We start from the raw sequence: 22,598 nt of genomic DNA on the forward strand, positions 1-22,598 counted from the left end.
GAAAGTTCCTAAATGCAATGTAACATATACTGTACAGTTAAAAGGAAGTGACGCTTGATCAAGGTCCGTGTCACTTTCCATTTTTAACCAGACATAACGTCTGAGAAAGGAAAGGAATAATAATAATGTGATAAGTAATAGCAGTTGTTTGGTTCAGCTCTATTTTTGCCAGGATTAGTTCTTTGTATATTGAAAAACATTTTCAAATGTAAATGTGTAGAATTCCAAATGAAACTTGGTTTGGTTAGGGACTGAACAGAGTATGGTTGTTTACTGAGAAAGTAGTTGTTTAACTCTGAAAACTTGGAGAGTGGCTGGAGTTGCAATTCCAAAGCAGATGTGCTATATCATCATCATCTCTAATATAATGATCCAACTTAAAACACTGTGTAATTATTTAGGAATTCTGCAAATAGTGGATTCTACTTTCTTTGTTACAGTCTCTCTGTGACTCAATAGATTCATATACAAAAGAAATAATACTGAAGATGAAATCAGATTTGTCCCCTCAACAATTGCCACGAAATTTTCTTGTTTTGAAGAAAATGGAGTACCAGCTGTAATATCAGCATATTCATTGTGCCATAGGGACTGAGTGGGTGATTGTTACAGAGAAAACATGTAGTGATATGCATTTTCAGCATACTTCAGTATTGTGAAAAAAAAACTTCAGTTTGAGCGGTTCTTGAGTCGACCTGAGTATGGATACTTCCATACCTGCCATTCATGACAGGTCTTCACCCCAAAGCTATACTTGTGAGCATAGTTTGAAAGAAAATCTTCAAACCTTCACAAAGTGTTTGAAGAGGCTGCTTCAGAGGTGAAACTCTCCATCGAGCAGTTTGAGAAGACTAATTTACGTTTTGGGAAAATTAATTTAAAAGTCTCCATTGGAGCTTTCCAAATAACTCTTGTACTTTATTTTCTGTTATCTTTAAGATAAAACTGGCACATTCATCTACTGATAATTTAACTATTCACTTCTGTTGTTGTTCACTTGTGCCTGTGGGTTGTTTGTGCTAACACTTTTGTAGTTTATGGACAGTACTTGGAGCTTGAGCCAAGCTAACCTAAGTCTGGAAAAAATATTTGATATTTACCAAGATATTTTGATTTTGTTATCTGAACCTGGTTCCATAATGCAGCTGTGCTGTGTTTCAGTGATTAGTTGCACCACATATGAAATAAGCTCTGCAGATAGAAAGTTAAGTTTTATAGATAGACTTCAATACTGTTACGAATATCAAGGTGGAGATTGTAAATTTAAGTAGTGTTGCTCTTGCCCATATATTTTAATTAAATATCTATACTTTACAAACATTATAATGCCCAGCAGTTTTTTTCAATGAGAAGAAGATTGGGACTTGCAAGAGACAACAGACATTACAGACCAGATTTCAAAACTTTTGGTTCGTAACAGTCCATTTCTCAAATTAGGAATCTTTAACTTGGTAACTACACTAGCTGTAGTTTCTGAAAGAAAACTACTGCTGGAACAAGATTGTGTTCCTCAGATCATATGGCATATTGTTTACTGACAAGCGAGTGCTAAAATCTTCCATTGGCAGTGACTTTCTCATACAGGCTGTGATTAACTATTCTAAACATGTAGTTTGCTAGCCTGTAACAGCGACCTTCATTTTCTGAAGCCCTCTTATGGTATGTTACTATATACTTTCCTTAAGGGTTGCTTTACCAGGAGTATTCTTGATAGCAATCAACTCTTTAGTATAATATTTCATTTACAAGGGTAGCAGCAATGTGTGTTCTGTGAATATCAGAATGCCCCATTTTGCAGAACATAGTAAAATTCTCCTTGTGAAGATTACTAACAAAATATTACATAAGTAAAGCATAAATTGCGAAGACAGTGCAGTGGTACTGACTTGGAAGCAGTTACTGTAATACTACAAGGGGTACAACTTTGCTTCCGCCGTTTGCCGATAGGTAGCGACAATGGTAAGTAACGGTCAAAAGAAACAGATTGCATATGTCAGGCATTTAGCTTGGACCTCGGTCAACATAACCTCATCTAAACATTAGTTGATTTGTGTCTGTATCAAAAAGTTGTTCTTGATTGAAAATGTCAGTTTACGAGCCTAATTCTTGTCATTTGTGGGAGGTGTTACTGTTTTGTTTCAGTATGAAGCAGCTGAGTCTCATCAAATGCTCTCAAGTATGTATGGTGAGGACGCTGTTAGTGAAAGAATGTGTTGTGAGTGCTTTCAACGCTTCAAGAATGGTGATTTTAACGTCGTAGACCGGCATAGTGGTGGAAGAGAGAATGTTTTTGAGGATGCTGAATAGGAAACATTGCTGAGTGAAGACTCGCATCAATCTCAAGAAGAATTGGTATGATTAGTGGGAGTGACACAGCAAGCCATTTCAAAATGTCTCAAGGCTAAGACATTTCAAAATGTCTCAACGCTAAGACAATGTCTCAACGCTATGGGCATGATTCAGAAAGAAGGAACTTGGGTCATGTGTGTGCTGAAACCAAGAGATGTTGAATGGTGTTTGTGTGTTTGTGAACAGTTGCTCCAGAGGCAAAAACGGAAGGGATTTCTGCAACACATTGTGATTGGGGATGAAAAATGGGTTCATTACGATAACCCTAAATGCACAAAATGGTGGGGGTGTCCCGGCTGTGCTTCCACGTCAACGGCCAAACCGAATATTCACGGCTCCAAGATCATGCTCTGCATTTGGTGGGACCAGCTCGACGTCGTGTACTATGAGGTGTTAAAACCAAGTGAAACAATCACAGGTGTTCATTATCGAACGCAGTTAATGCATTTGAGCAGAGCATTAAAAGACAAACGGCCGCAATACAGCGAGAGGCACAATAAAGTGATTTTGCAGCACGACAACGCTCAACCGCGCGTTGCAGAAGAGGTTAAAACCTACTTGGAAAAGTTAAAATGGGAAGTCCTACCCCACCCACCGTACTCTCCAGACATTGCTCCCTCTATCACCTGCTTAGATCAATGGTGCATGGCCTGGCTAACCAACACTTCCGATCTCATGAAGAAGTCACAAATTGGATCGATTTGTGGATTGCTCCAAAAGATGAACAATCTTTTTTCGACACAGGATTTGTACTGCCCAAAATATGGGAGAAAGTAGTGGCCAGTGACGGAAAATACTTCAAATGATACATGTGTAACCAATTTGTTTCATTAAAGTCTCAAATGTTGGGAGAAAACGGTAGAAACAAAGTTGTACACCTTGAAGAAGAGTAGTTCTCTTGGTGCAATACCAGTTTGCCCCCTCAGACATGTAAAAGTACTGCAGTTTCACAATGTTAGTGACCAGTTTTCTGGTTAAAAATAAATGAGTAGAATGATAGGACAGCTGACAGTGTGTTAAGAGTTTACTGTTTTCTAGAAGTATTTTTCTTCATTTGAACATGTGGCAAGTGTTGCTGTATTCCACTCATTGCCACATTTAAAATGCGCATATATACCCATAATGTTTGGTGATGTGAAACTGTCAATTTTCTGAAGAGCATGTAATTTGAGACTCAGTGGGGGAAATGTTGTAAGTGTTTTCATCTAAAGTTTGCTAAGAAAAGTATAATGTTTCCTTTTGTTTGTTTTTTGGTCAAGTGTACTTCAATGTTGTTGGGCCCATTTAATCTGAGCAGAGAGCTGTATAAAATCAGCAGTAATGAATCAGTTATTCTTATCTGTATATTAGTCATTCTTTATGAAAATAATCTTTTAGAAACATTGAAAGGAGTTAATGTAATTGAAATTTTAATATTGTACATTGCAGTTATAACAAAATCTGCTAATTACTTGTCAAAAGTAGACTAATATAGACAAGACTGACAGAAACAAAGTAGTGTGTATATTTATGTATTTTGTGCAGTGTATTATTTAAAGTTTGGTGTGGGGTGCCATAAATTAATAAGATCCTTAGGATTTTCATGAACTGTGGCAACAAGCAAGCTTGGATGTGATTATTTCATTCATTGTATAATGAAAGATTAATTTTTTTAAATTAATTCCAATGTTACATTGGCTTAAGCATGAGCAACTGTATAATTCAGTAATTTTGAACGTATGAACAACTGTAGATGGTGGTAAAGTTTTAATTGTGCCATTGGAATTGTATTACAATCAAATAACATTTGTTGTTATGATCTAATGTATAAACAAATCTTTCGAATGTTCCATTGAAATTACAGTATGTACGAGTAGACATTAGAGAAGCAGGTAATGGTTTAGAAATGAACACAAGCATTTGAAACTAGTCAGCAATAAAAGTAGTCATAAGCAAATGTGATGAAACCCTTAACACATTATAAATTTCAAATTTTTAAAATTTTTATTTAGTATCTGCAAGTGGATTTTTATTAGACACGGTTGCAATGGTTGTTATTTCTGCAGCTACCAATGTACTGGTAATACGAGTCTTTGCCGACAGATAGTGTTACATATGTTAGAAAGGCGATGTTTTTATTGCAAAGTTGTGTGCATGTTGTGTGCCGAGCATGTTCAACTTCAGAACCACATCATGCACACCTCTTTTGGATAAATGAATTTCAAATGACATTAACTTATTATGTAAAAATGTTATACTACTTTCACATTCCCAGGAATTTTGTATTATATGAAACATTGATGTAGAGTGTAGGCACAAAATCTGTTCTTTTTAAAGTCTTGAAACTGTGTGCTGGCAAATAATGTGCAAGAATATGATTAGGAAACTGGATACAAAATAAGTTTCTTACTGTTTGGTGGCCAGGTAAGTAAGGAGTTGACTGAAATAATTTCACAACTTCTGTAATTTATTTGGCATTCCCAGAAAACAAAGTAGTCCAGCAAACAAAATTCATATTACATTGTGTTTTGTGTCAATCAGGAAAGAGTCAGATTATGTCACGGAAGTAAATTGTATTTTTAAGTTGGCACCAGATATGACTGTGTGTTGTATTTTCAAGGGTTGAAGTTGTAATTTGCAGTGATCAGTACTGTTACAAAGAGTGTAACTTAAATATTCAATTATTTATTTTCAGAAATGCCCATTTGAGGCTATCAACATCATTAATTTGCCAAGTAACTTAGAAAAGGACACAACACATCGTTACTCTCAGAATTCCTTCAAGTTACACAGACTTCCAATTCCTCGTCCAGGAGAAGTTCTTGGATTAGTGGGTACAAATGGAATCGGGAAATCAACAGCATTAAAAATATTGGCTGGAAAACAGAAACCAAACTTGGGACGGTACTCAGTATGTATAATTTTGTAGTTAGTGATATGAGTGTTTATAATGAACTAGAATTAGTCATGCTGAACTGAAGAAAGGAACAACATGAATACTCATTATTCCACACTGTCTTATTTATAGAATTTTATATATTTAGTTCTGCGATGTTGGTTGTTTTTAAATTGGTTAGTTGCTTCTTGCTTCTTTAATATTGATTTTCTGGAAATAATTTACTTTGCTGTCTGTTTAATGTCTTGACCTGAACAAAGTACTTACTCCGTCAGTGCAGATTATGTGGTAATTCTTTTATACAAGTTCAGTGATGAAATTTTGGCCCTACATTATTCATTGTTGATTACGGATATAATCCTTCCAAAAATGGTGCAGCAGTATTTGGCTTCTAGTTTTGAGTTCAAAAGTCCACATGTAGATAAAACTAAGAGATTATGACACAACTTTGCATTAGTTACAACAATGACTTTCGAGCCTCTACTATTTAGATCTGCTTAGTAATGTGGTGGTTTAAATCATTTTGCTTCCCACTTGCTTGGCAAGAGCAAAGAAATTAATTTTTCTTGTCCTCTTATGTCAGAGTTCACACATTCACAGTCTTCTGATTATAAAGCTTTGTTTGATGAAGAGAAGTAAATGTCTTCCTTGTGTAGCTTCTCATATGTTAATGTATGTTTTATACAGGGTGAGTCACCTAAAACTTCCATCATAAATATTGGGGAAATGGAAAGTGTTATTGGTGTGCGGTTTTCACAGAATAGGTTGGTAATTGGGCTAGTATTGTTAGACAATAAACAGATTGTAATGATACTTAGAAAGAGTATTTTTGTGTGAAAAGTAGGGCAAATTAGAATTCCAGTGGCGTTTGTTGGAGGGTTTTATTGTAATTTGTTCAACAGATATTGAATTTTGAAATGTTTCCACACCAACATTTGCTTGTACCATTCACCATGCATAGTTGCTAGATACGCTTTAAGTTTCTTTACAGAGTCTTTGCATATTCCTTGAGTACGTTGTGACTTGTTTGTCAGTGTGTGTCAGTCAAAGCAGTAGCTAGTGAGCAGACGATGGGATTTACCAATGCAGATAAAGCCAACATTATCATGGAGTATGGAGAGGGAAGAAGAATGCTATTTGTTCTCGTATCGTGTATGTGGCAAGATATTCCAATAGATGTCAACCATCTCGGCAATTATCAATCAACCTCTTCAACTAACTATGTGGAAGTGGTAGTGTAACACCTAGACAATGTAGCAGGAGAAAACGAGTGGCGACAGAACGGGGGAAAATTAATGGTCTTGCTGCTGTTGCCGCATGTTAGCTCCCATGCAATTGCACGAGGAAGTGGCATGAGTTAGGCATGTGTCCTACACAGTCTCCATCGATATAGGTCCATCCCATCACATCTCTCTCTATTAATAGCTGCAAGGAAACAATTAGGGGAACTGTGTCAACTCCTGTACATGGCCATTGAGTCAGGAGACTCCAGATGAATTGTGCATCTTGTTTAGTGATGAAGCCACAGTTTCCGACTGTGGCTAGATAAACTGCTGAAATGTGCACCATTGATCTGTTGACAATCCCCATTTGCTTCATCAAGACATACTGTCATTTGACCATCGGACAGACTCCCGTATGGACAACATAGTAATAAACATCCCTGGCTGAAGATATGAAAGTAAAAAAATCACCAGATCTGGATGGAATCCCAGTTCAATTTTTTAAAGAGTACTCTATGGCATTGGCTCCTTACCCAACCTGCATTTATCATGAATCTCTCTTCCAGTGCCAAGTCCCAAGCGACTGGAAAAAAGCACAGGTGTCTCCAGTCTATAAGAAGGGTAAAATAATGTACCCACAAAATTGCATACTTATACCCCTAACTTCTGTTTGCTGCCGTACCCTTCAACGTAGTCTCAGTTCAAATATAATAAACTTACTTGAGACTGAGAAGCTTATGTCCACAAATCAGCATGGTTTTAGAGAGCGTCACTTGTGTGAAACTCATCTTGCCATTTTCTCATGTGATACATACTGCGAACTATGGGTGAAGAACAACAGGCAGATTCTGTATTTCTAGATTTCTGGAACGAGCATTTGAGAACTGTGTAGAGAAGGTGAATGGTCAGCTTTGGTTTATTGGGAGAATTTTAGGAAAGAGTGATTCACCTGTAAAGGAGACAACATATAGGGCATTGGTGCGACCCATTCTTGAGTACTGCTCAAGTGTTTGGAATCCATACCGGATCATATTGAAGGACAACATCAAAGCAATTCAGAGGTGAGCTGTTAGATTTGTTAGTGGTAGATTCAAACAAAACTAAAGTGTTACGGCGATGCTTTGGGAACTCAAATGGGAATCCCTGGAGGAAGGCGACGTTCTTTTAGAGAAACACAATAGAAAAAATTTAGAGAACTAGCATTTGAAGGTGACTGCCGAACGATTCTACTGCTGCCATCGTACATTGCGTGTGAGGACCACGAAGATGAGATATTAGGGCTCATATGGAGGCACATAGATAGTAGTTTCTTCCTCGCTCTATTACCAAGAGGAACATAAAAGGAAATGAGTAGTGGTGGTACAGTGTACCCTCTGCCATGTGCCTTACTGTGGTTTGTGGTGTATTGATGTAGATATAGAGTTGGAACGTCAGTGTCCATGGAGTGTAAACATGTGGTGTGGGATAGTGAACCACCAGCTCATAGGCTCGTTTTTCATGTCCGAATGTGCCCAAGTATCGCAGCCTGCTAACAGACCATCTTCCACGGATGCTAAACGATGTTCCTCTGCAGACTAAGAGGCTGTCCACATCATAGTGCACAAGTACTACAGCATGTCTTCACGAATTGTTTTCCAATCATGGGATTGGACACTGGACTGGATGCTGGACTTGCACCTTGGCTGGCCCATTCCCTGGATTTGATGCCTGTAGGCTTTTTTTCTGTGGGGAAAGCTGAAAGATGCTGTCTACAAGAACATACCAACTACACCTGATAATGTGCGATGTATTACCGCAGATTGCTTGGACATCTCTGCTGAAATGCTAGCACATGTGCAGCAGTCGTTCCATACCAGACTGGAAACATGTATTGCCTCCACTGGTTGTCATTTTGAACAAAACCTGTGATGGTCAATTGTCTCGTTACTGGTTAGAATCGCATAACTAGTGTATGCAATTGTGTTGCTATTTAGTGTGTGCTACCATAGGTATTGTAAAAGTATTGGTGTGGGGACTTGTCAAAATACAATATCTTGTAAACGACTCACATTGGAATCCTGCAACAAACACAAGTGACATTCCAGTCAACCCCACTTTTAGTTTGTTTATTTCAATAGGCATTGTTCCATTTAAAAAGTGCGTTTGCACAAAAAAATGTGCTTTCTCCAAGCATTATTACAATGTGTTGACTGGCTAACAATACGAGCCCCTGCTACCGATCCAGTCTGTGAAAATCCCAAGTCAATAGCACTTTCCATTTCTGGAATATATGCAGTGCAAGTTTTAGGTGATTCATCCTGTATATTTGCATATGAATACTGTGCATTATTTGTTAGTTTGTTTATTTGTCTCCTCATGGTTTGGTATGAGACTTACTTTTGTGTGCTGTTTCAGTAACTTCTGTGTCGGTATCTTAAGGCCAGATGCAGGGCAAAAGGCATATATATCCAGAAATATTACAGTTAAAATAGTAAAACTTGAGGCTGTTATGTACAACAATAAGTCCCTTTTGCAGCAATTTGCATTTGATGTTTTTATTTAAATTTTTGACAATATTGCTATACCTCTCATGACTAACGTTGTTCATATCCATGATCTTTATTCTCTTTCTCACCTTCCTGGAGTAATCTCTTCCCCTGCCTCCTTTGCACAGTCAAATTTTGCATTTTTTCTTCTGCCGCCTGAGCTTTGTCCAGTCGCCCTTCATTGATGCTTCTGAGTATCTTCAGTGTGAACACACCTGGATGGAAGCTTAGTCACTGCAGGCACTTAGTCATACCTACATTTCCACTATTGAACACTAGACAGGCATCACGTGCAGCTATCTTCACAACAATTGAGGACATCATCATACAGTCTAAGACCCTTTGACCCACAATTACCACATGCACATGGAAAAATTAATCATATGGGCAAGTATTTCTAGGTCAGTTAACCTAAATCCACTGGAAAACTCATCTTTGACACTGTACACATAATCATCAATTCCTTCACTAATTTTCTTCTTTGATGAACTTTGTGACTTTGTCAAAAATTGTTCTTCACACTTAGGAGCAACATCTGCAACACAGTTATTTAATTTTCCTGTACCTTTTACACATGAAATTTGACATTTCCACCCTTTTTTGTTTATGCATCCACTGTTCCAAACCATTTCGAACAAAGTGGGTTGATATGTATGTGAAACTAAAAACTGAAATGAGTTTGCAGCACTTAATGTTCAGTGTGTGAACGAAAATTAATGCACAAAAAATTTCTAATGTAGAAAAGATGTGGACCACGGCATAAAGAGGGGGTGTGGCAGGTGCAAATGCCCAAACTAACTTTTTTAAAATATATTTCTAGCCAGAATTCGATTATGAAACTTTGCAATGTTGTTCTTAAAGAATCAATCTAATAAATTATGCAATAAAAAAATGAATATTTTTCCAGTTTTTCCCTACATGTGCCCTCAAGTGTAACTGTTGTAGTGTAGGTGATGGATGAGCATGTGTACAGTGTAAAGTGAGAGCATTAAGAAATGGACAGTAGAAGATGGAACCTGATTATGCTACTCCACAGCCTCCACTCATGAATAGCACATTTACTGACCATCAACACCACATTCACTGTGGAGAGATTTGGATTTTAATCAAAGTCATAGGTACAAAGTCCAGTGCTTAATGATGTAAAATCACCACCTTTTCTTACCACACCAACAAAATACTAGTGATGAAAATATCTACCACCTGTGACATTCAGACCAGCCACCCCCTCAATGTCAACCACAATTTCACTAGCGTGTGCTAGTGTCCTCAGCTGAGGTGATTAGCGTCATTAATTGTGAAATGTGTTGTAGTTGAAAATTAGTGCAACCTAGAAATTTTTTTTTTTTTTTTTTTTGTTTCCCCGTCAGTTTCTTTTAGTTGTTTGCAGAATACCTCACTTGCCAATACAGTAAACCTTTACCAGATTGTAAATGAAAGATAATAGACATTTTTATCTATTTAAGGACTTTTGAGCCTCAGCCCTACTGACTGCAAGTTGTTGTAACAGAGTTACTATTTCACTTGTCACCTCTCCTATCCCCGCTACTTTGTTCTTTGGTTGATTGAATGGTAATTTCTTTTTTGCTCTGAAATTTAGATGGTCGAATGAAAAGTGTTTGTTGTACACGATGAATATTTTTCAGGATCCACCTGACTGGACTGAGATACTGAATCATTTTAGAGGTTCAGAATTACAGAATTACTTCACAAAAATTCTAGAAGATCATTTGAAGGCACTTATTAAACCTCAGTATGTTGATCAGATACCAAAAGCAGTTAAAGGCACAGTAGATGAACTACTAAATAAAAAAGATGATCGAGGAAACCAGGCAGAGATATGCAACTTCTTAGGTAAGATTATTCCCATTAAAATATCTTTGTTTCAGGATGACTCCTGTCCTGCTTTATGTAGGTGCTTGTCCAAGCGTCAGCAGTTATCGGTGTGCCTCTTCATGATTTGTGGTGGTGTTTCTACTAATGTGTTCACTTTCCATTCAGCATAATGACAGTAGTTAACTGAAATCCAGAAAAACTAAAAACATCATATCTCAAAAGTGCTATTTGATGAAAGCAAGTATGCAAAAATTTAACAAGATTTCAAGGGAAAAAAAATGCATGGAACTTTTGCAGAACATGTAATGAGGCTGTCAGATTACAAGGGTTCCAATCTGTTTTAATGTCCAATAGAACATTCTACATTCAAAGTGAAGGGCACTGTAAATAACTTCTAAGACCAATTAAACTATGAGGCCCAAAAAAACCTACTCATATATTTGCATAATCTGAATCGAACTGTGATTCAGAATCCCCCACACTAGAAGAAGTTGAGGAAATAGTAGCTGAAGCAAAAATAGCAAGACCTGTGGGGAGGTGATACCACCACCAAAATGTGAAAAATAAGTGGCTCAATTATTTCTCAGATTCCTATAGATATTTTCATGTGGAAAAAATTGCTTGTTATTGGCAGTGTGCCCTAATCTGCTGTTCACATAAGAAATGGTGTAAGACATAGATTACATAGGAATATCTGCTACCAGTTACTTAAAAAATTGTTAAGTCTTACTTGAAGCATAATCAACTGTCTAATTATTGTGAATATCAGACAGTATTTAAAAAGGCAGAAAAAGTAATAAAGATCTTTAGGAAAAGAACTAGTTGGGAGACTGTGTGAAAATGACAAATTCATGTACAGTGTTCGCTCTTCTGAGATTACTTAATTAATAGTAAAGAGGTGATTTGCTCCCTATAAAAGCTACATGAAATTGCAGTCCGAACTAGACTCCTAATTTCAAATGTAAAAACTGTAGAAGGAACTCCTCAGTATGTTGATGGACAATCTCTAGTCAACAGCTCGTTGTCTCGTGGCTAGCGCTACCGCCTCCGAGTACTGAGTTCGACTGGGTGTTTGTGTTGTCCTAACCATTTCATCATCATTTGGGAAAGTGGCAAAATTGGACAGTGAAAAAATTGGGACGTTGCACGGGCACTGATAACCACATGGTTGAGTGCCTCACAAACAAATATCATCATCAGGTACCTAATTTCTAGGGATCGGAAAACGTGGCATCTACTTTTGGCAAAATTTGTGTCTATTTTTGTCAAAATTTACATCTATTTTCTTTGTTTGTAAATGATTAGACACACAAATTTAAAATGTTGTCACACTACATGAATGAAGACACAAATTATCAGTTCTTTAAAACTGACTGTTAAAAAAAGTGCTGACTGGGAACATTTTGATGGAATGTTTGCTTTTGCAATAACTTCAACACCTTTCCCTCTGGAAATTACCTTTGTTTCCATAATTTTTCTGTATTTAAACGTTCAAAAATGATCGTTCTGTTGAAAAGCAGCAGTAGTTTCCTGTCAGGTAAGTGGATCAGTCTCTGATATAAGGTGTTTCTGGGCATTGTTTGTCTTTTCCCACCCAAATTAAAAAAATCTGCAGACTACTAATTTCAACCTTTTGTGAGCATTCATAGCCCTACAACCCATGATTGTCACTACAGGTAGAGCTGACAAGGCACACTGTGTAGAAATACACTCCTGGAAATGGAAAAAAGAACACATTGACACCGGTGTGTCAGACCCACCATACTTGCTCCGGACACTGCGAGAGGGCTGTACAAGCAACGATCACATGCACGGCACAGCGGACACACCAGGAACCGCGGTGTTGGCCGTCGAATGGCGCTAGCTGCACAGCATTTGTGCACCGCCGCCGTCAGTGTCAGCCAGTTTGCCGTGGCATACGGAGCTCCATCGCAGTCTTTAACACTGGTAGCATGCCGCGACAGCGTGGACGTGAACCGTATGTGCAGTTGACGGACTTTGAGTGAGGGCGTATAGTGGGCATGCGAGAGGCTGGGTGGACGTACCGCCGAATTGCTCAACACGTGGGGCGTGAGGTCTCCACAGTACATCGATGTTGTCGCCAGTGGTCAGCGGAAGGTGCACGTGCCCGTCGACCTGGGACCGGACCGCAGCGACGCACGGATGCACGCCAAGACCGTAGGATCCTACGCAGTGCCGTAGGGGACCGCACCGCCACTTCCCAGCAAATTAGGGACACTGTTGCTCCTGGGGTATTGGCGAGGATCATTCGCAACCGTCTCCATGAAGCTGGGCTACGGTCCCGCACACTGTTAGGCCGTCTTCCGCTCACGCCCCAACATCGTGCAGCCCGCCTCCAGTGGTGTCGCGACAGGCGTGAATGGAGGGACGAATGGAGGCGTGTCTTCTTCAGCGATGAGAGTCGCTTCTGCCTTGGTGCCAATGATGGTCGTATGCGTGTTTGGCGCCGTGCAGGTGAGCGCCACAATCAGGACTGCATACGACCGAGGCACACAGGGCCAACACCCGGCATCATGGTGTGGGGAGCGATCTCCTACACTGGCCGTACACCACTGGTGATCGTCGAGGGGACACTGAATAGTGCACGGTACATCCAAACCGTCATCGAACCCATCGTTCTACTATTCCTAGACCGGCAAGGGAACTTGCTGTTCCAACAGGACAATGCACGTCCGCATGTATCCCGTGCCACCCAACGTGCTCTAGAAGGTGTAAGTCAACTACCCTGGCCAGCAAGATCTCCGGATCTGTCCCCCATTGAGCATGTTTGGGACTGGATGAAGCGTCATCTCACGTGGTCTGCACGTCCAGCACGAACACTGGTCCAACTGAGGCACCAGGTGGAAATGGCATGGCAAGCCGTTCCACAGGACTACATCCAGCATCTCTACGATCGTCTCCATGGGAGAATAGCAGCCTGCATTGCTGCGAAAGGTGGATATACACTGTACTAGTGCCGACATTGTGCATGCTCTGTTGCCTGTGTCTATGTGCCTGTGGTTCTGTCAGTGTGATCATGTGATGTATCTGACCCCAGGAATGTGTCAATAAAGTTTCCCCTTCCTGGGACAATGAATTCACGGTGTTCTTATTTCAATTTCCAGGAGTGTAGAACCGAATGTACAGCAATTCAGTTTTAACATTAGGGGAAGAATTTTGGCAGTGTTGAAAAACATTACAGATTTTGTTTTCCAGTCACTATAGCACAGAGGGCGGGTGTTGTGTCCATGAGCATAAATAGACTAGAATTTTGACCGCCTCAGGGGAGCAACAGGGGAAGAAACCCTGCATTCATTTTGCTGGGCGGCAGCCTACAGCAGAATTGACACATTGTTACAGGGATCACCGATCACTTCTGGTATTGTAAGGGTAATAATTGAAATCCGTGATTGAGCAGGATTAATTGCTTCACTTATTTCAAAAGGAGGAGGAGGAAGAAGAGGAATAAGGAAAAAAAAGAACAACACAAAGCATTTGTGGACAGCTAACGTGCAGTTGCTTGTTGAAGTTAGCCGAGTATTGTTAACAATGTATTTCAAGCCCAACCTCCATCAGTATTCGATGAAACTACACTTCAAAACATCAGCCACCTAATTTGTCATGTTATAACTGCCTACATTATACTGTCTTTTGAGCTTTAGCTAACAAACGTAAATAACACATTTTTCTCATAAAATGCTAGGTCCCATGGCCGAGTACTACATTCCATTATGAGACTTGCATCTTAAACAGACCATTCAACTGTCCACAATTGGCATGGCACATTGAGGATGTTGCGTTCATTTATTTTCTTTTGCAAGTAGGTTCTTGTGCACATTATCTTTCCAAATTGGGTTTCGCCCTGTAACTGCTTACATTTTCAATATTGTACGTGAAAAATAAAGCTGTTTCAAACTATCTCTGATAAATAATCCTTACGGATACAGTTTGCTATGAAACAGCATCTATTAAGCAATTTCAAATTTTGAGGCAGAATTTGCATCTAAATATTTTGCATTTATTGCAAAATGTGAATTTTTCTGGTTCCTACTAATTTCGGATACCTAGAGAGAATCATTTGACCTTCAGGATTAAATAGTGAAGCAAAGACAGTGAATCTCTTAAATAAAAAATAAAATAATTAGAAATAAAGTTTTACGCATTGGAAACCATGATAATTGAATTACTAATTCAGGACCTAGAAAAGAAGAAAAGGCAAAATTCTAAAGAAAATTTTGATCCAGTCTGCTTAGGTGAAATTATAACAGAAATCCTGGGAATTATAATATCATAATTCTGAGAAATGACACTACCAGGAAGAGATTATTAAAATTTCTCATTCTCAGCATCATCAGAAGAGAAATGAGACATCTCAAAAAAACTGTCGGCCTCTACAATCAGTTTTGCATTCCATTTCAATTGGAAGAGATGATAGAAGCTGTAAAGAAAATGAAACTTAGAAAAGCAGCAGGCATTTATGGTATTTACTGCATTTATGCTATTTACCCTGAGTTTCTGTTGCATTGTGGCACTGCTACGCCTTCTTTTCAAATATCTTAGTTAGGTCATCTGCTACCTCTCTACAACAAAACTGAGATAATAGCCATACTAAAGCCAAACAAAGATCCCTAAAGATTGAAAACAACCACCCCTTTGCTCTCCTTAGTGTCATGTTCAAGCTCCTGGAGAGGCTCATTTGTAACAGAATGCTCAGCTACCAACAAACATGTCCCCAAAGAGCATGCTGGGTTTCGACCATAAAGAGCTTTGAGTAGCGGAAGATAAACACTGGGGTCTTCTTAGATCTTACTGCAGCCTACAATACCACCAGACTTGACAGTTTTGCTGAAATTCATCAGTGTCATTCTGTGTTCGAAACTAACCCCTCAACAACATGCCGAAAAATAATTTGCAGGAATTCTCAGAGAACTCTAAAAGCAGAATTCACAAAATAAATGATGGTATCCCACAAGGTTCCATTTTTTCCCCTTTTCTTTTTAATTTGTATACGTACAACCTTCCAGAAACAGTCCAGGATTTTCATTTACGCTGATGATATTGCTATGATCGCTGTGGATCAAAGTTTTAGCAAAGCTGAAGCAATACCAGCATCAGACTAGAAGACAATGGATAAATTCTTAAACATAATTCTCTCCTCTGAATCCTCCAAAGACCTTTGCATCAACTTTCCACCTTAGGAGTAAACAAGCAAACTATGAAACTAACACCATTTAGAGTCTAAACTAAATTGACAGGAACTGCCTGGGGTGCAGCTACGATGGTTCTCAGATCATCAGCTACAGCTCTCTCTCTCTCTCTCTCTCTCTCTCTCTCTCTCTCTCTCTCACACACACACACACACACACACACACACACACACTGGTTACTGGGCATTAGTAACATTGCACCACCATCCAAAAGAATGTCAACAATGACTGAATGTACATACATACATACATTAATACTTCATCCATAGATCATGAATATGACATTTTGTAACGATGTGGAACATGTCACTTTAACATAAGTTTTCTTTACATTATTATTATTTTGTGCTTACTGCTTCATATCTAAAAATTCATGTATTGATTGGAGTAGGAGTAATTGTCATTCAGAAATTCTTTTAAATTGTTTTTTTTTTATGTTGATTGGTTATCTGTCAGACTTTTAATACTGTTTGGCAGATAACCAAATATTTTTGTGGCAGCATAATTCCCCCCTTTCTGTGCCAAAGTCAGATTTAACCCAGAATAGTGCATATTATTCTTTCTTCTGGTGTTGTAGCCATGCGCTTCGCTGTTATTTCTGAATTGGAATGGGTTATTAATAACAAATTTCATAAGTGAATATATGTATTGTGAAGGTACCATGTAATATCCCGAGTTCCTTAAATAAATGTCTGCAAGGTGATCTTGGGTGGGCTCCAGCCATTTATTCTGATTACACGCTTTTGTGCAATGAATACTTTTTCTCTCAGTGACGAATTACCGCAAAATATGCCATATGAAAGCAGTGAATTAAAATAGAAATAGTAGGCTAATTTACTGATATGTTTAGGACCAAAATTTGCCACAACCCTTATAACGTAAGTAGCTGAACATAACCGTTTCAGCAGATTACCAATGTGTTTCTTCCAGTTCAATTTCTCATCATTGCACACACCCAGAAATTTTGAATATTCAGCCTTAGCAACAGACTTCCGTTCAAAGTCTATATTTTTCAATGGTGTTATGCCATTTACTGTACAGAATTGTATATACTGTGTTTTCTCAAAATTTAGTGAGAGTCCATTTGCAAAGAACAACTTAATAATTTTCTGAAAGACATTATTTACAATTTCCTCAACTGATTCTTGTTTGTTGGGCTGTGATTACTATATTTATGTCTTCAGCAAAAAGAACTAGCTTTGCATCTTCATTACTGTAGAGTGGCAAGTCATTAATATGTATATTATGAACAGTAAGGGACCCAAGACTGAACCCTGTGGGACATCATTCTTCATACCTCCTCAGTTAGAGGATTCTGCTGATTTTTTGCAGACTATCTATACTGTTAATTTCAACCGTCTGCATATTTCCAGGTAAATATGAATTAAACCTATTGTGCACTGTCTGACTCATACCACAATACTTAACGCTTACCTAGAATAATTTCATGATTCACACAGTCAAAAGCCTTTGATAGATCACAAAAATTCTCAATAGGTTATATTCGGTTATTCAATGCATTTAATATTTGATCAGTAAAAGCATACATAGCATTTTCTGTTGAAAAGCCTTTCTGAAAACCAAATTTTCATTTTGTTGGTACTTCATTTTTACAAATATGTGATGCTACTCTTGAATACATTACTTTTTCAAGAATTTGAATAAAGCTGTCAGAAGTGAGATAGGGTGGTAGTTTCTAGCATCAAACCTATCCCCTTTTTTATGCAGTGGTTAGGGTGGTAGTTTCTAGCATCAAACCTATCCCCTTTTTCATGCAGTGTTTTAACAATAGCATATTTCAGTCTATCTGGAAAAATGCCCTGTTACAGTGAGTTACTACATATGTGGTTGAGAATCCTACTTACCTGTTGGGAACAAGCATTTAATACTCTGTTAAAAAGTCATCAATTCCATGTGCGCTTTTACTTTTGAGTGACATCATTGTTTGCCTTATTTCAGTAGGAGAGGTGGATTGAATTTCAGTGTTACCAAATTGCATAGGTATTGCCTCTTCCATATACTGCCTTGCACTTTCTAATGAATAGCTGGATCCTATTTACCCTACAACACTTCAAAAAAGATTATTAAAATGTTTTCGAATTCTAACTTCTTGTTAACAAACTTTTCATTGAGTTTCATAGAAATACAGTCTTCTTGTGCTCTTGGTTGCCCTGTTTCACTTTAAACAATATTCTAAATTGTATTAATTTTATTATCAGATGTGCTAATCTCGGACATAATGCTCATACTTCTTGACTTTTTAATAACTTTTCTTAATACAGTGCAGTAGTTTTTATGATGTTTCACTGTTTCTGAATCATTACTCCTATCTATACGATAAATTTCCCTTTTCTGTTTACAAGTTATTTTTATCCCTTTTACAAGCCATGGCTTTCTAGATGGTTTCTTAGAATATTATTTCAATGTTTTCTTAGGGAAACTGTTTTCAAATATACTCACAAAGGTCTCGTGCAATAGGCTATATCTTAAATTAGCATCGGGTTCGCTGTACAATTCATCCTAGTCTGACAATAATAGAAAACAACCCAGAATTACCAGTTTATTCAGAAATTATATCACAGTACCCTAGCAACTTAGGTCTAGAAAACCATCATGGTGCACAGCAATTATAGTGATTTCTAGGGAAGCAGTGAATGGTTGCATAACTGCAGGGCAGTAACTTCAAGATGCAAGGAACCTGAAACAGTCAGAGGCAAGAGCAATCTTCCATGAAGCATGAACAATTAATCAAAACTTCCCGAGAATGACCAGCATGTTTTTCGTCTACCTTGACAGCACTGGTGTATATTGAATCAGATTACAACTGGGGGGTGTATCTGAAGCATTGGCTTTACCAATGAGGACGGAAGTCCTCCCCTGAATGTGATTTGCAGTGAAGAGCAGCAAACAGTACATCCCATAACATTTTAATGTTACCTGACAGCATTCAAAGGGACAGTGGCAGACCTTCACAATTTGTCTGCAGAAGCTTCTTGTTTGATTTAAAACCTGGACTCAGAGCTATGAACCAGTTATGAACTTGGTATTATGTATATCTGAGTAGAGATGTACATATTTATTGTAAGTAATTGTTCAGTGGTTCTCCTGTAATCATATGATAAATTCTCAGAATGAATGAGGACAGGTTAACTAATAGAATTTTCATTCTTGTAATTTCAACTAAAATTAAGAATACTTGACTGCTGGAAACTGAAAGATATCTGTAGCAAATAGACATGACAAGTGGTATGATGCAGGATAGAGCTGCTCTCAGAACAGTTGTCAATAACAGTCAGTTAGCAAGCATGGAGAACCTTCAGGGACGAGATATTTTGAGAGGAGAACAACAATTGGATATAAAAAAATTAGTGTACACATTCAGCTTCTACGAAACATCTTCCATGAATACTGTTGGTAGATACATGGAAGCTGTATTGTTAAAAAATCAAGCAATGTAACCTGTAGTGTATCTGTAGTACATGTTTAACTTTAACACCAGCACTCTAGGTGACTCAGTTGTTGGGTCAGGACATTGTAAATAAATATTCTCTCAGCTCTGTGGACCAAGCAAAAAAAAAAAAAAAACTGAATTGATAATTACATATTATTGCTAACAAGGAGAGAGCAGATCCAATGACCCAGTTTGACTCGACTTTGGTATGTTAGTCAGTGGAATATTAATGAGTAACTCCTGTGAGAGGGTTTAGTTCACTATGCTTCCATTTATAAAAAAGGGGGTGGGGGGGGGGGGGAGAGAGAGAGAGAGAGAGAGAGAGAGAGAGAGAGAGAGAGAGAGATTAAAGGTGATAATGCAGATCCGTTCTGGGCCCTACAATAAATTAATTGTATTTTGCATATCAAGCTATAGGGGTTCAGACACAGGTACCTACACTTCTCAGGTTGTAACAGAGTGGGGATGTGATGAGAAGAATCTGTTCATGCCCACAAGTGTCAAAAAACATTATTCACAACAAAACGTTTATTAATCAGACATACAAGGTTGTCTTCCCCAGGCACTGGCTGCTCCATCGGATCAACAGTGTGTGGACTCAAGTCAGCAGAAGCAAACAACAGTTCTGCTACGTCGTGGAAGGCTCGTGTGGCAACCATCACATCTCGGTTCAATTGATGGCCACTAGGTACCGGCAGCTGTGGCCCTCGCTGGACAGCAGCACACTCTGAAGTGTTCTTGTTGAACACTTGTGCCCAGGAGACTCGCTCTGCAGCCCGTCCTTGGGTACATGTTGTCGTATAAAGTCCGACCTGTGGCCTCCAGTTAGGAAATGGAGGCTAGTGACATCAGTGTCGTCTACAGGAATGGGCGGAACAGCAGCAGTGACTCCCCCTCATTGTGATGGATGGCGTACAGCATCCTGAACCTGCTGGTCAAGCTTCCAGTAAGCCAGCAGACTGGAGGCGGAAATACAATCTATCAGTGAATGACTGACTGAAGCGCTGAATCTTGCAGTGGCAGTCTCTCCAGCGAGACTTGAGACTCTGTAGATTATTAGGCGTGCAGTAGGTCGACTGACATAGCCCTCACTGTACCACGGGGCTGCTCTGCAACTGAGAGTGAGATTATGAATGGTGTAGTATTTATGCTGGTGTTTTCCTGTGCACTCTGCTGTGATGGTGGGAGGTTGGAGGGTTTGGCAGTGACATCGTGCGTACTAATTTTCTAATGTGGTCAGCTCTTCTAGCGGCTTCAGACTTTAGTAGCTTCATATTTCAGATACACTTTTCTGCTGAATCAGTGGTTGAATAATTATTGTTGGGTAATAACTTGGCTTTCTTGTCACATTCTGCTCTTTCACCAGTGTGCTGATATCTGTACTGCCATGATGTCACTGTGCTTCACTTGTGGACTGAGGCATTCGGCTGGTCCCACATGTCGCAATTGCTTCAGTGTTTGCCTCTGCCTGCTCAGCATTGCCTTCTAGTTGGCAGCAAGCCACTCATTGACACCGGTCGTTTTACTTCCGGTGTCAGCAGTGAAGAACTTAAAATCAATTTTCAATTTTTAGTGTTAGCGTGCGATACTATTCCAGGGTTCAACAAAGCCTACAATCTAGTAGTTTCTGACAAGCTGAGGAATTATTGGCTTCACTCCATTGCAGATATTCATGAGGGAGATTTCTGGTGACACTGCGACCAGTGGTCCAATGTTACAAAAGCCTACATTGAGATAACGATCTGTACGTGATTTTGATTGCACTTTGTGAAAATGATACTGATCAGCGCGCGCGCGCGCACAGACACACATACACACACACACACACACACACACACACACACACACACACACACACACACACTCTCTCTCCGTTCTTTAATTCAAAGTAACAGTATATTGATGTCGTGGCAGCTTGCACTCTCTTGCCTTAGACCAAAGAATATGATGCAGTTTATTGTGTGCAATGTGTTGACTATGACCAGAATGTATATTTGAAATCCCTTAGCCATTGGGCCACTTAGCACAGGCACTCATTATTATATATAATGGATTGAAATCACTAATTCTTTGGTGTCTCTTAAGCATGTAACTTATGGGCATCATGTACAATACAGTTTCCTCTTTTTCAACTGTCCTAAAGATTCCTGTCTCTTTTTTCCAGTAATGTTCCATAGTGAACTATACCATTTAGCAGGAGCTAGTTTTGAGTGGTGTCTGCTTAGTATGCCAAAGCTCATAAAAATAGATGGCTCACAGGGCCCAGTCTCTCCTAGTAAACTTATTTGTTGGTTAGTATTTGGTATTGGTGATAAAAAGTAGCAACTTCATTGAAAAATAGTGAGGGTGAGAACTGTGTTGCATTTAGTTTACTTTTCCTTTTATGTTATCATACCTCAGATTGCAATGTAATTCTCGTACCTATTCTGTAACACCCTTTTTTGAAGATTGCTATTGGCTATTTTAGTAGTGATCTTGAGATAGGCATGTTATTAATTTTCACATAATGTGTTCAGTGAGGTGCACTGTGGTTGAATTCTAAATTTACCTTACCATAGCTCCTCATTCTCACTTAGTGGTTGATACATGTTCAGCCTTTGTATACATTAGGAAGAAATTTCTGGAACATTGAAACCAGTCAAAAAAAGGTTGTAAGTAGTTTATATAGAAACCTTTATGGCTTGTCACACTTTGTTCGGACACTAATAAATTTTGGCAGATGTCGATTCAGATTATTAGTTCCTGAAAGTCTTTGCATCTAATACAACGCAGGTTCAGTTGATGTGTGGGAGAAACAAGCTGGCTGAGAAAAGTGTGAAGTGTTCTGTGCTGGAAAGGAAAGTTACTATGGATAAAATGCTTTGGACTTGTCTTAAAATTGAAATGTTGAGGGTTTTTTATATCTAGAACATCTCTAAGGGAGTTAAGACCGTAGACCATTCAATTTCATAGTAAGAGATATTCCTGTGTCTACCTCATAATAGCCCATGCAGTCATACTCGCCATCTGTCCAGTATCAATATCTTATCTTCAATTACACATGTACTCAGTCTGGATAAATCTTGCTTTCCTCAAAGATTTGATTTGTCAGCAAACCCATGCACTGTAGTTTGTATTTGAAAATATGTAGCA

At 38.7% G+C, this 22,598-nt stretch overlaps 1 protein-coding gene across 1 annotated transcript in view; it reads left to right on the plus strand.

The window, feature by feature from the left end:
* Positions 1-22,598, plus strand: part of LOC124555087 (protein Pixie) — a 62,825-nt gene that overhangs the window by 11,825 nt on the left and 28,402 nt on the right. The window contains exons 3-4 of the mRNA XM_047128881.1: positions 5,024-5,239; positions 10,619-10,826. Of these exons, the coding sequence (XP_046984837.1) occupies positions 5,024-5,239; positions 10,619-10,826 (424 nt within the window). The remainder of the gene's footprint in view (positions 1-5,023; positions 5,240-10,618; positions 10,827-22,598) is intronic.

Source organism: Schistocerca americana, chromosome X (genome assembly GCF_021461395.2).
Source record: "Schistocerca americana isolate TAMUIC-IGC-003095 chromosome X, iqSchAmer2.1, whole genome shotgun sequence".
Lineage (NCBI taxonomy): Eukaryota > Metazoa > Arthropoda > Insecta > Orthoptera > Acrididae > Schistocerca > Schistocerca americana.